The sequence below is a fragment of the Pituophis catenifer genome, unplaced genomic scaffold (assembly GCF_029215685.1).
Source record: "Pituophis catenifer annectens isolate HBS135680 unplaced genomic scaffold, rPitCat1.0.hap2 SCAF_3, whole genome shotgun sequence".
Classification (NCBI taxonomy): Eukaryota; Metazoa; Chordata; class Lepidosauria; order Squamata; family Colubridae; genus Pituophis; species Pituophis catenifer.
The window spans coordinates 63,627,136-63,641,282 of record NW_027256883.1 but is presented as its reverse complement, the minus strand read 5'-3'; the positions used below and the strand labels follow the sequence as shown (position 1 = coordinate 63,641,282).

At 37.1% G+C, this 14,147-nt stretch overlaps 1 protein-coding gene across 1 annotated transcript in view; it reads left to right on the top strand.

The window, feature by feature from the left end:
- CARMIL1 (capping protein regulator and myosin 1 linker 1) overlaps positions 1–13,922 on the top strand; it is a 130,287-nt gene extending 116,365 nt beyond the window's left edge. Inside the window, exons 33-37 of the mRNA XM_070942459.1 lie at positions 4,258–4,681; positions 6,804–6,870; positions 7,965–8,198; positions 9,956–10,096; positions 13,684–13,922. Of these exons, the coding sequence (XP_070798560.1) occupies positions 4,258–4,681; positions 6,804–6,870; positions 7,965–8,198; positions 9,956–10,096; positions 13,684–13,820 (1,003 nt within the window). The 3' untranslated portion in view covers positions 13,821–13,922. The remainder of the gene's footprint in view (positions 1–4,257; positions 4,682–6,803; positions 6,871–7,964; positions 8,199–9,955; positions 10,097–13,683) is intronic.
- Positions 13,923–14,147: the final 225 nt, after the last annotated feature.

Here is a 14,147-nt window from a genome sequence, read left to right as displayed (position 1 = left end):
ATTTATAATCTGTATGTATAGGGAATTGAATTCATGCAACATATGCAAGAATTAACCTAAAGAATATAACAAATGAACTAAATTGTAGTTATTTCAGAGGCCACTTTATGTGTTTGACATTCACTTATAAAAAAAACTCAGTGGTGCTGAAAAAATAGGATGTCTTAGTAATTAAGCAAGTCTGAATAGCCATTAAATTGCAAGCAGATGGCAAAAATCAAGAAAGTTAAGTGCAGAATCAATGTGCTATATGGCAAATTGCTAGTGATACAAAAAACCTGCAGAATTATAAATTGTAAGTTGTTAATGTCACTTTTGGTCTAATCAAATTTTCTTCTAACTTGTTTATTTTAAAAAAACTTTGAGGGCAAGACATGCTAAAAAGTCAATTACAAAATTAGATTTTAGCCAATAGTCATTGCATCCTAAATTTCTTTTTAAATACTTTAACATTGAAATAAAAAAAAAAACATTCATACCAAGAACTAATGACAAAGAAATCTTAGGATTCATCCTCATCTCCCATTCACTGCACCACAAAGAAGACTCAGTAACATTTTAACAAGTGTGTCCTTTGCTCCAGAAGCAGACTAAAGTCATATTTAGCTCTCCCAGTGTGATGCTTTCTTTCTTCTCCCAACACAAAATTTACCATGTGGATAACCTAAAGCAGGGCTGTCAAACTCATATCGTCATGGCGACGTCACGTGATGTATTGGGAATTTTTTCCCCTTTGCTAAACTGGGTGTGGGCGTGACCAGCACGTGATTTGGCCCGTGGGCTGGGAATTTGACAGCCCTTATCTAAAGTATCTCAATGACAATATTGTGATGATGTGGCCAAGGTTAGGAATTTGCCCAGCTCCATTTGCAATGGCTACAGGGATAGCCCTCTCTATTCAGTTGCTAGAGGATGGAACCTTCTGTTTCCTTGTTTGTTTGTTTGTTTGTTTGTTTGTTTGTTTGTTTGTTTGTTTGTTTGTTTGTTTCTTTTAATGAGTATATTGATAATCCAGTAGAATTTGCTGGGTGGGGTCATTGCTACTTTATTGTTGCTTTTAGGGTGTGGCTGTTTGGTTGATAGCTGGGAGGGTGAAGATGTTGGGGAAATTATAAAATAAGGAAAGTACATAAGCACAGATACACAAACATTAATATGGAAAGGTGGGAAGACCGCCTAAAATACCGTAGGAAAATTATTTTATTGCCTGAGGTAAGGGTAATTTCAACAATTGTTTTATTCAGTTGAATTATTTCAAACCCATGCCCTAAAGCAGGGGTCGGCAACCTTAAACCCTCAAAGAGTCACAAAGGTCCTAACCGGAAGCCCCCCATTCAATTCTGGAGCCAACCGTAAGTCCGGTTCCTCCACCATAGATTCTCCTCCTAGTGCGGTGTCCTTTTTCTTCTACCTGTCCTAACCAAAAGCCCTATCAATTGTGGAACCGACTGGAAAATCCACCCCTTGCCATAGAGTCTCCTCCTGGCACACCATCCTTCCCCTCCCTCCCAAACTGCAAGCTCCTCTCAAAATTATGGCACCAACCAGTGACAGGGATCCACAGCAGAGGGATGAAAGAGCCACATGCGGCTCCAGAGCCGTGGGTTGCTGACCCCTGCCCTAAAGAATCTGACTGAATAAAGCCATTGGCTTGTGGCTGCAAATGCCCATCAGAACTCATTTGAATTAATAAGAATTTGTGCAAGGAGAGATCTGCTTGTTAGTCCCAAAAGTCTGGATCAGCCATTTGGTAATTTTAGGCAGAATTGTAGCTTGTTTGCATTCTGCTGGTTCATCAATACAAATAAGGTGGACAAAGAGAAATCAGAGTCACCCCAACGAGGGGCTGAAATCCAACATCATGAAAAAGTTGCTTGAGTAAAGAGCAAAATGTGCATTGCAACCTGGAGAAAAGAAAACTGCCCTAGAAACCAGGGAAGGCAAACCCAATACATCTCTGACAAAACCAAAAATATCCCACAATTGTCAAATGAGTTTGTACAGCCTTCCTGAAAAATCACAACATTTCTTCATATAGGTTCTTTGCTAGTGGGGGCAGGAAAGAGAAAATGCCATGGCAAGGAGATTACATTTATGAAGTTTTCTGAGAGTTGGCTTGATTTAGAGAAGTTGGAATATCCAGAGCTGATCTAAATCAGGGGTTTCCAAAAACATACCAGCAAGAATAGGAAAGCCCATTTATTTTCCCTAGTTGCAAATTACTTGGCTATGGAATTCTCAACACCTTACGATTGTCCCCTTTTGTCACACACATGAGGCTGCTTTATTTCCAGCAAATTATGTACTATTCTTTTTTTAAAAAAAGCTTTGTGCTGAAGCCAGAAAGAAGAGTGCTCTTTCCTTCTGCCAGCCCATAATATTGGTATTACTTAGGGCTCACAATTCATTTTCCTTTTGGATTTTTCTTTTAAAAATAGAGAGAAAGGAGAAAAATAGAGAGAAAGGAGAGAAAGGAGACTTTGAGCTGCAATCTCTCAATCTTCCACGTTGTACAGAAGATTTAAAGATCAATAAATAAATATTTTAAAAAATAAGGCATGAAATTTTTAAAAGCCCATTACTCTAAAAGATAAAGATAAAACAAGAGAACAACTTGTGGATCTTTTTTTCCACTGTTAGATGACCCTGGGTGAGGAGGATCAAGGAATCTGCAAATCCATAATGTGAAACTTGACTGAGTGCAATAAAATGTGGGCACCATAATTTATGGCCACTTATTTTACTAGCAATTGAAGGGCAGGAGAGAAGGACATTAAACAGCTGTCTGAACGAGTCTTTATGGTGGCTCTTTGATATGCTACAGCAGCATACCAATTATTAGTATATTTGTCTTGATGGGTAACTCTTTAAGCTAAATCATTTCAAAGAGAAAGAGTAAGGTAAAGTTCAAAATCTGCTCTAGGACTAAAGGTGTGAAGTATCTTCACGACTAAACCATATGTCTAAGTCATTTCTTTTGTCTGCTAAAAGGATTCTCTCCCCCCCCCCTTTTCTTAGCCAATAACTCTTCCAAGTCAACTTAAAAGATCAATAGTGTAACGGTCCTTGTCATCAGATACTGTACACTAGAAAAAGGGAGGGAGAGTGGATAAAGTTGTATTTCTTACAATGATTTACTGGTAAAACAGTTCATCTTGCTTGAAGACTCTGAGTAAGAGCTGAGTGAAAGCAAAAAGCAGATGGTTGGTTGACATAGGGGATAGAGTAGTCCTGCTTCTCTGCCCCTCCATTTGATCTGAATGCTCTTGAAATAATTTCTCATTTCATCATACTTGTCAAAGTTTCTCCCAATCATACATTATCCCAGAATCATCAATATCCTGGAATCACAATGAAAGGAAATGTTTCTAGTCAACAAAAAGCAGTTTCTAGGATCACATAGTTAATCCTGAATGTGGCTTATTTAATCAACCTGCAGGAGAAACTTAAGTGTTCTGACCTAGGCTTCCTGAATCAGTAAAACACATGAGTAGTCCCAAAAACCTGTTTATTTGTTTTTTAAAGCTGTGAATTCTGTTCATTCACAGATGAGTCCCAAATAGTTGTAGAGAGTCCTTTGGGATAAGGCTGATAATCACCCACCTTTAGCTCCCTTGACACACTGCCAAAGACCTAATTGGCAAAGCCACACGGAGTCCAGAATCAAACAGAGCTTCAGACTTTAAACTGCACAGAATTAATAACGTTGCTTCCTGCAAAGGCCCACATGCCTTTGCTCCTCTTTTAAGTCTTATGGGAGGGGCAATCATCTCCAAGCCCAAGTCATCCCTTTTGTTTTAACTGTTCTTGCCTTCTGGCAGCTCTGCACATGCGCGCACTGGGAACAGGCTCCCCCTGTTCCTCTGCATCGCTGAGGTCCGACTCTGGAGGCTCCGGGGGCAGCACGTATTTCCCAGATGCCCCTTTCTCTGCCTCCAACGCAGAGCCCTCATCCAAGCCTTCCCCGGACTCCAGGACTCGCCCATGTTTCTCCCCAGCCTCCTCATTGTCCAACTCTGCTGCCAGCTCCTCAGGCTGCTGGCGGACCACAACACTAAGATATGAAGTTAGTTTTTTGAATAATTAAAATTAATCTTGTTTAGGTTAACATAATGATATACTTCATTTAGTTAAAGCAGAAAAGCTTTCAGTCTGCTAAATGAGAGACATGGAAGGGAAATTTAAGGATTCATGGTTGCTGAGGTTCATTCAGATAAAGTTTTTATTTGCTTACTTTTTTTTTTTTTTGTATATTAGGAAGTCAAAAGGCTCAGACAGCAGTGATTCTGGTGAAGTAGCTGATGAAAAGAAAAAAAGAGATTCTCGGAAAAGTGGCTTTCTTAATTTAATCAAGCCTAGATCCAAATCTGAGCGTCCTTCAACTGTGTTAATGCCTGAAGAATCTTCGTCTCCCAAAGGTATTGTCAAAGGCCCAACCACGGATACTGCAAAGAAGGATTTGAAGTCAGCCGAACAAAATGGCACCGCTGAAAAAACTGAGGACTTAAAAACACCAGATTCAACAGAAGAGGTTCCTCTGGAGGATGCTTCAAAGCTTGAAAAGGGTGACGGCAAAGGCAGTCCTCAAGGAGGCCGTAGATACGGGGTGCAAGTGATGGGCAGTGGCCTTCTTGCAGAAATGAAAGCCAAGCAGGAACGGAGAGCAGCATCAGCACAGAAGGTTAGGGATATTTTCATTTTAATACGACTTTCTCTTGAGAAGATGATTCCTGTTGTAACGTTACTTACAATAGAGTGGTCAGCATTGAAGGTCATTGAGCCATTTTATATCACCGATTTGAGTTTTTCTCCATCAAAGTCTGTGGTAGAATCTGCTTTAAATTCAAATCCATGTAGAAACAAAACCATAAGAATTTACTACTTGACACATAACCTAATGCAGTGGTATTGTGCTTACAGATGATGCTCCATAGACAAAAGATGGCAAGCGCTGAATGTTGTGTATGTGAAGGTTTGCTCTGAATTGGATATGTGAATTGGCATTAAGTGTTGCAGATAATGTGAATGTGAATTAACAATCCATCTGAGCAAATATATAGTGGAGATCTTGCTCCATCTAGTGTTTGATGAACTAAATACTAACCCCAGAAACAAATGGCATGCAAATGAGGCTACGTAGAAAAGATTAATTAGCACATCAAAGGATTAAAATTAAGTACTGTCTACCAATAGAGAGTCAGCCTAATACATATTATAAGCCAAGATAAATATGTATATATACATATTCTACTTCGCAATATTTTATGTGAATGTTCTTCTTTTCAGTCCATACAGCTTTCAGCATAAACCATTTATGTTTTATTGTCTTTATTTATTACTAGTTAGCATTATTGCATTTAGAATAGAATATTTGGGGGGCTGTTTCAGGCTATAGCAGAGCTTTTAAAGCAATATCTTACCAAATAATTTTGAACTAGGGATCCTATGATATATCAGTATCATATAAATCTAGGGCTGTGATTCTCTAAAGCAGACAAAAGACTTCATAAACCTTAATAGAGGCATTTTTATAATCAGCCTGCAACATACTTCAGTACAATGAAAACTCCTTAAAAGGGAGATTTTAAATATGATATTAGGATTATAATGTGATATTATCATGAAAGAAGTATCTTACCAGGTTGGTGGTTTAATTATTTTGGTAAAATTCATGAAGAAAAACACCTGAACAAAAGTTTATCGGTACAAAGGGTACTTTCTCATAAAGAATATGCAGAAGTTTAGACATGCTGCTAGATTTGGATTAATATTTATGTTGCTTAGCCATATTTACCTCAAGGTAGCTTTAAATTAATCACTACTAATAGCTCAACAGAAAGCAATAAATTTGTGGTAATACTTATGAAGCAAAACATTAAGTGATTATTATTAAGTAAAACAATAATCTTGCGAAAGACAGTTAAGAAATGTTTCTAAACAGTTCAGGAAAACAGCTTTGGAGTCCTTAGTGCTCTTTGAACTTGTTTGTTTGTTTGGAAACATTATCTGTGATAAACAGAGATTAACACCAGACAAAAATCAGAGAGTAAACAATGCCCTAATCAAGGGACTCTCAAAGAGAAAGCCACACCCCCACCAAAATCCACTGGGCAAGCCAGTGTATATAAAGAAAGGAGCAACTCCACACTCACTAGCATTGATGATGTTACCTACTTGAGTAATGAAACATCTGCAAGAACTGCAACAACCAAGCTCAGAGCACGAAGAACTGCACAGTTCAAACCTGAGCTACATTTATTCTCTTCTAATTGGAACAGACACATTTCTCCTGTAATCGGAAAGATAGTTGAATTGGCATGAGAACCATGAGTGTGTAGAGAGGAATCTCCCATCATTACTTTATCAGAAGATGGAAACAAGAAATAGATTTAAATAGAAAATAGGTTTATGGAGCATTTAAATGATCCTAATATAAGACAATTGCTTCCAAGCTTTTAGACCATTTAATGTTACAAACAACAAAATAAAACCAGAAATAAACTAATTTAACTTTAATATCAACATGATACATGGTATATATCTGTATATAGTAGAGCTTCAGTGTATGTTCAGTGTATATATCAGCGTATCATAGAGCTTCAGATAGCAATCTAAATATTCAGTCCCAACAGAAATTCCAAACCTACTTCAAATCATATGGAGCACTATTTACATCATTTTAATTTAATACAATTCTGTGTTTTGAGACATATAATTCACAATTCTTGTTGAATTTGCAATCTGCAGTTTAGAAGGAAGACATACTAATTTTGATGTGTCTTGTTTGTTTGTTTGTTTTAAAGAAATTAGTGAATGATGTTAGAGATTCAGCAGATCTTTCACTGAATTCAGAACGACAGGATGGAGCTGGTGAGTTACTCCAGAGTATTCCGTATTCTTTTAGGCTAGTAAAATAAAAGTGCATCAATACCTTTACATTTCCTATTGCTCATATATTAAATCTTATTTAGTCATTCTGAATGAATGTCAAGGCACAAAATGTGCAGGAGATTGCAGGCACACACATTATTAAATCTAAAACACAAGATCTGCATGATTGTAATTATACCATATCTCGTTTAAATCACTGTCTCCATTTGATGTGACCTAAATTTACGAAACCTGATGCGAAATTTAAGTTACATTTTGGCCATAGGTTATTGCCAGTGGATGATTTCCATTTCTAAAATACTTGCCTCTCTTTCCTCCCATGACCAACTCCTCAATAGATTGGGAAAGTGGTTTATACAATTTTTAGTACTCCATTTATCCATACTCACAAAGGTGAAAGCAAAAGAAAATATTAAATATTCTTTCATTAATCTGACTTACTTAACATCTTAAAATAGCTATAATAAAGGAAACAGGTATTTCCACTATAGGTCTATTAAAATGTCCCAAAAATCTGTCTTAGATTTGTAGGTCATATTAGGATTCGCAAGACTATTTTCAGATAGGAAATATTTAACAGTATCCTGCAAACTGCATGCCAACTTTTTATCAAGTTCTTGACAAGCTTTTCAATAGCATATAATACTGATTGTCTTCCAGGTACACAGAGTATTATCTATATGATTATCCTGGTTTTTCTAAAAGATACATTCCTGTGTCCTCTTGAGTTGACCAAAGCCTTTCCAATGGCACCAAGCCAATTACCAAAAAAAAAAAATCATATAGTGAAATATAGGTGACTCACACTGTCAGCGTGCTTCTCATCCAACAATTATTATAAAAATAGGGAACTTATTGGATGCTTCATTAGAATTGCTGGTCAAAGTAGCTTTATTCTAACTGATGAGAACAAAGGGCAGTTCAGACAAAGTTAGTAATATTTACTTTTAGTTACAATTGGCCCTCCTCCATACCCTGTTTTTCTCTACTATTATGGAGGGTGGAAACTTTTTATATTAAAACTGACAGTGCCCTTGACCTCCATTTTTGTTCGCTGGTTTGTTTTGTTTCAGTAACGAAACTTCATCAGTCTTCTCCAGAGAATCAGTTTGCTCTCAGTAAGGAAGATTCCGTCACAGTCTCGGCAGAAAAAAATTCAAAAGCTGAACCAAAGATAGAAATTGGAGCCAGGACAAAAAGTTCTTCTAGCGCCCCTTCCAGTCCAAAACCTCCACTGCAGTCAATAAAGCCCACCCTAGCAGGACGGCCAACAGTTCCTCAGAAGCCACGGTCTGCCTCTCGGACAGGTGAGACTATTTTAACATTGCATCAATTTTAAAAGTGTATGGAAAGTTAATAATTAAAATCCGTGAGAGATACTTTTGGAAAGGGGCAACAGGGGCAGCATATTATTCAATTTTAACTAATCTTTTTCATGCTGGAAACTGTGGTAAAGTTTCAGTGGTAAAGTATAAAAGGCTTAATGCTGATGTACTTTTTATGCTAATTAGGAATATATTTAGCACTACCTTTTAACTGTCCCCGAGATTCCAACATTGACCTTCTCTATTTCCCTTAATTGTCAATTATTAAAATATTGGCATGGGTTTTAAACCTTTTTTAAGCTTAATTTGAATTATTACAAGCTTTAAACAGTTGAGATCAAATTGCATGAATATGTTTCTGAGTGGAACGTAAGGTGCTAATTTCAAAGCCTAGAGCAGGGGTCTCCAACCTTGGCAACTTTAAGACTTGTGGACTTCAACTCCCAGAATTCCTCAGCCAGTGCTGGCTGAGGAATTCTGGGAGTTGAAGTCCACAAGTCTTAAAGTTGCCAAAGTTGGAGACCCCTGGCCTAGAGGGTTCAGAATTTAGATGCCCATGAGATTTTCTTTCCCAGGTATATTCTGCCCACCTAGTTCATACAAAGAAAAAGATTGCCTGTTGAAGATCCCCATCTACCAGGAGGTGTTATGAGAAGGGACCATGCCAGAAAAATCCTCTTGAGGTTTTCTTCCTTTGGATCAGTTTAGTTCCAAGGATCCTTTCCCAAAGTAGGTCATTTCTACTCTCGTGGCTTTTTAAAAGCTAAAGCCCAACTGTTTTAGTGTCTATAATCCCTGTCAAGGAGATCAGAAACCACTTCTTTAGTATCTTCTTTTAAATTTTCCTTTTTTTTTTCCTTTGCCTGTTTGTCAACGTTTCTTTTTCACATTCTTATTACTTTTCTTTATTCTTCTTTAATTCAAAATCTGTACTAGATTCATGATTGCATCAATATTGCATTGCTGTTGCTCGTATGTATACCATTTAGACTGGGGACAGTTTATACACTTTATAAATTTATAAGTTTATAAATTGTGTGTTCGTATAATTCAGTGTTCCAGATATTCATTAAATATAATGAAATTTCAGTTGCCACATCATGTATTTAGAAAGGGAAGCCTTAGGCATAGTGGATATATATAGTTACTGTCTACTTAATTGCTTCTATTATTTGCAAGAACATTCTTGGTTGTATTAGGCATCTCAAAAGATGTCACTTCCTAGTACACCTGGATCTGAGTTAATCAAAAATAGAATTGATCAGAGAAACACAGTAATTTTGCCTGAGATACTAAGAGGTAGCAAAATTGATCAGAGATGTCACCCCTGACATGACAAAGGAGGATGACAGTTGGTCACTTGGTCAGAATTCAGACACATGGCAACTGGCTCATATTTATGACTATTGCATTGTCCTACGATAATGTGATCCGCTTTTGTGACCTTACAACAAGCAAAGTCAATGGGGAAGCCAGATTCATTTAACAACCATATTACTAACTTAACAACTGCAGTTATTCACTTAACAACTGTGGCAAGAAAGGTTGTAAAATGAGACAGAATTCACTTAACAACTGTTTTGCTTATTGACAGAAATTTTGGGCTCAATTGTGGTCATAAGTTGAGGACTACCTATATTTGTTATACTGTCGCAATGTTTAAGCAATACACCGAGTGCATGGAACACATTGATAGCTATGCAGTTTTTAGCTGATTTATCTTTCTGATGTTTCTACAGATGATGCCCCAGAGTCTCAGTCCAGTCCAGGTTCCCCTAAAATTGCCCTACTTCCCCCTGTTTTGAAGAGAGTTCCTTCCGATAAAGAAAAAGATAGTCAAAGCAGCCCTCAGGCAGCTCTCAAATCTCTTTCACATGAAGGTAGGAATGTTACTTTACCTTCCTGGTATCCTTTTCTGCTATAATGTTTAACATCCACACTTACTGGAAAGCAAACATTTGTTCTTACCCTGTTTCCCCCAAAATAAGACCTCTCCTGATAATAAACCCAATTGGGCTTTTGAGCGCATGGCAATAAGGCCAAGCACTTATTTCAGGGTTCAAAAAAATATAAGACAGGGTCTTATTTTCAGGGAAACACAGTAGTTATTCATGTATTTGTTACACCAATGGCACAAAGAAAAGTTATCTTTGCACATATCCTCCATCTAACTTCCTACCCCTTACTTCTCCCAACTTTCATGCTCAGTTTTATCATTTTACGTGTTTCTCATTCACAAGAGCAAAGCAGCAGTGAGATTACATCTTTGTATTTAACATACTTAAAAAAAAAACAAGCTGGGAGTTGTAACAATTTAAAGTAGTAGCAGGAAGGGTTTAATTTAAAAATCATGCATTAAACCAATGAAACCAAATCTTTAGGCATAAAAGAACTTGTTGGAAAACAAAGGAAGGCAACCTACACAAAGTATCTTAAATAAAATCAGCACAATCCTCCTGGCTAAAGCAGATACCTATCACTTCTTAAATAAATTTCTTGTGTTTTAAAACATGATCGGAGATCAGATCAGAGAGTATAAGTTGTAAAGATAATATCTAGGCTTTTTCATACAATATTGTTAGGAAGCCCCATTTTGCTGCTGCATTTTAGTGCTGCTCTCACTTGAATGGAATACAGACATTAATGGAAAACCATCATCTTTGGAAACATTGGCCATTGTCTTGCACAGTCAAATAAAATGTTCCAGCTCTGCTACCATAGGTATAACCAGAAAATCGAAACTATCATGTAAAACCTACCATCTTAACAACCTACAATAGAATGCTAAACATTCAAATTAGTTTCAGTCTGTTGTGCCAAAAGTATTTGCCATCGAAAATACTTTTTTATAAAAACAAAACAAAAACAAAGTAAAGCATAAATTGGTATAACATAATGATAATACATTACAATGTAATGTAATAGCAAATATGTGTATGTATGTGTGTGTGTGTGTGTATGTGTATATATATATATATATAGGTCTTTGGTTATTCGGGTCTTCTCCCACGTAAAATTGGAAGTGTCTTGGCGACGTTTCGACGAAGTCTCATTCGTCATCTTCAGGCTGGTGTTCTCGGCTTCGTGCTTCCAGGAGCAATGTGAGATCGCAGCTGTCTCTTCCTTTTAACTGCTAGTGGAGGTGTGAGCTGATTGGGTGGGAACTTGGCTGTGTTCTGATTGGGTGGAGGTGTGTTCTGATTGGTTAGGGGCTTGGCTGTGCTCTGATTGGCTGGGGTTGTGTCCTGTTTGGGTGGGGGCTTGGTTGTGCTCAGCTTAGTCTGAGTTGCAGGGGGATTTGAGCTGGTGAGCTGTGTTGTTGTTGTTTGGCTTCGTGTTTGTGGCCGTGCGAGCTCTTCATGGTGGGTGTCAGTCTGCTTCATGTATGGATTGGAGGGGTTTAAAGTGGCTAATGATGCAGCTGCACAACAACAACAACAACAACAACAACAACAACAACGCAGCTCACCAGCTCAAATCCCCCTGCAACTCAGACTAAGCTGAGCACAACCAAGCCCCCACCCAAACAGGACACAACCCCAGCCAATCAGAGCACAGCCAAGCCCCTAACCAATCAGAACACACCTCCACCCAATCAGAACACAGCCAAGTCCCCACCCAATCAGCTCACACCCCCACTAGCAGTTAAAAGGAAGAGACAGCTGAGATCTCACATTGCTCCTGGAAGCACGAAGCCGAGAACACCAGCCTGAAGATGACGAATGAGACTTCGTCGAAACGTCGCCAAGACACTTCCAATTTTACGTGGGAGAAGACCCGAATAACCAAAGACCTACATATATATATATATATATATATATATATATATATATATATATATATATATATATATACACACATACATACATACATACATACATACATACATACATACATACTGTGTGTGTGTGTGTGTGTAGGATATCTGCATGTCCTCCAGGATTGTAGTCTTGATGAATGGCAAAAATTGTTGGACGTGCTGATAATTTGAATGAACTTTATAATACTAATTGCTGTGCATTTTACTTCATCAGACAAACTTTAAAATTTGAGTCTTCAAGTTTTTGAAGAAGCATAATTTTTCACTCTTTCTCCTCATGTCTCTTTAAACTTTCATTTGATTTTCAGTGAATAAGTTCTGATTTATTAATGAATAGAGCAGAGTTCTATTTTTGGTGGATGCTGAATGAAAAATAAGCAGATGTTTCTGCTTCCAAATATGGAAGATCCTTGTGTGATCTGTTGAAAATGTATCTCATTCATTAGAGTTTAAAGAACAAGAGCTGTTTCATTTATTATATTATGGAAAGATTACTAATTCTTATATCATTTCTTTTTGTATTTTTGAAGTAACAACTGGTAATAATTTGCTCTAAATGACAGTGATTGACTATCTTGGCTTATACTTACGCATCTTTTATATAAAATGTAATTAATTTTATTCTGTAAGTGGTAAAAGGGGGTTTCAGTTTTAGTCTATTTAACTTTATATAGGAATTGTATATGTATAGCTATAGCAGCTTCATGTCAATTTATCTAATTCATAAGCTAATTGTGAGAAAGGCAGGGGTTTTTTTCTTGGATAATTTAAAACTTCCTGTGCCTTGTGCCAAATATGTCTTACTGCTATTTATTAAAATTCTTAGAATATATATTTATTTTAGTATTAAAAACTGAAGTTGGTTTTAAGAATTTATTTATCATCCTTCTGATAACTTTTGTTTATCTGCACATTAGTACTTACGTCTCTCATAATCATGAGCATGCATGAGCCAAAATAGCTTTAACTTTATTTTGATCGATGGATTGTAATTCCATATACTGATTTAGCTAATACTATAGCATCTGAGTGCCATTGCCTAGTATTCTACAGATTTTTTCTCTCTTTTATGAACAACATACACAATGTGGGGCATGTCTTTAAGCTTCTTATTCATTAATTGTATTTTTATCCATTTTAAGACAAGTATTGTCTCTCAAAGTGGGTCACATCAATAAAGAAGAGAGACATGCTCAGGCTCGCAATCTGAAAATACAAGAGGAAATGGGAAGGAGTGAAGTAGTGCTTTGTGCCAGAAAGACATTTTAAACAATAGGGCTGGCATTTATATGCAATGCACATTTTTTTTATGTAAAGTATATGTCATCATCCTGCAGCTCCTGCTTGAAAGTAACCTGTGGCAATTTGAGATTGTTGTTGTCACTTGACCAGTGTAAAAGGGAAACGTTTTAAGATCAGAATGTTTTTCTGGCAGAGAAGAGAAAAGCAAGGTACGGAGAGCTGTAAGCACATGTTCTGTCTCCTCTTACAAGCCAGAGTGTGCTGTTCTTCAGATCTCTAGTTCCAGAAAAGCTAGATATTCAAGATGATATTGTAGAAAAATTGAACTATGCTTTGGTTTTTGCAGGGATAATTTTTGGAGAAGATTTCAGCTTACTTAACAAAGCCTTCTGTCTCACAATACAGGTCCAAAGAAAAGTCCAGGACATCAGATTTCTGAATCCCAGGAACAGAAGCAGAGACCTTTAAGGAAAAATGGCCAGCAAGGAAGCAAATCCAGTGACTCTGGAGAAGAGCCAGATAAAGACTTTATTTTTATTTAATTGGTTGGTTATGGGCTTAACGGTGCAGATTCTTTTGTGATAATGGAGTCCAACTATTACTGACCCCTTTTCCCATTAGCTTTTCCTTTCGATTTTTAAAAAAGAAGCTTCTCAAAGGTCAATATTTGCACTGGTAATCAGATTTTAAAAGAATTTGGTTCTTTTTTTCTGACTATTTCCAGATCTTCACTATCATGCCTTTGCTAAAGCCAGCAATTATTCCATGTCTTCTACTTGAATTTTCTGAAGCAGCTACAAACACAATGCCTTGCATTAGAGCTTTGTGGTTGAAAAAACTCAAAGCAAATAGATTGGTCATTTTCTTAT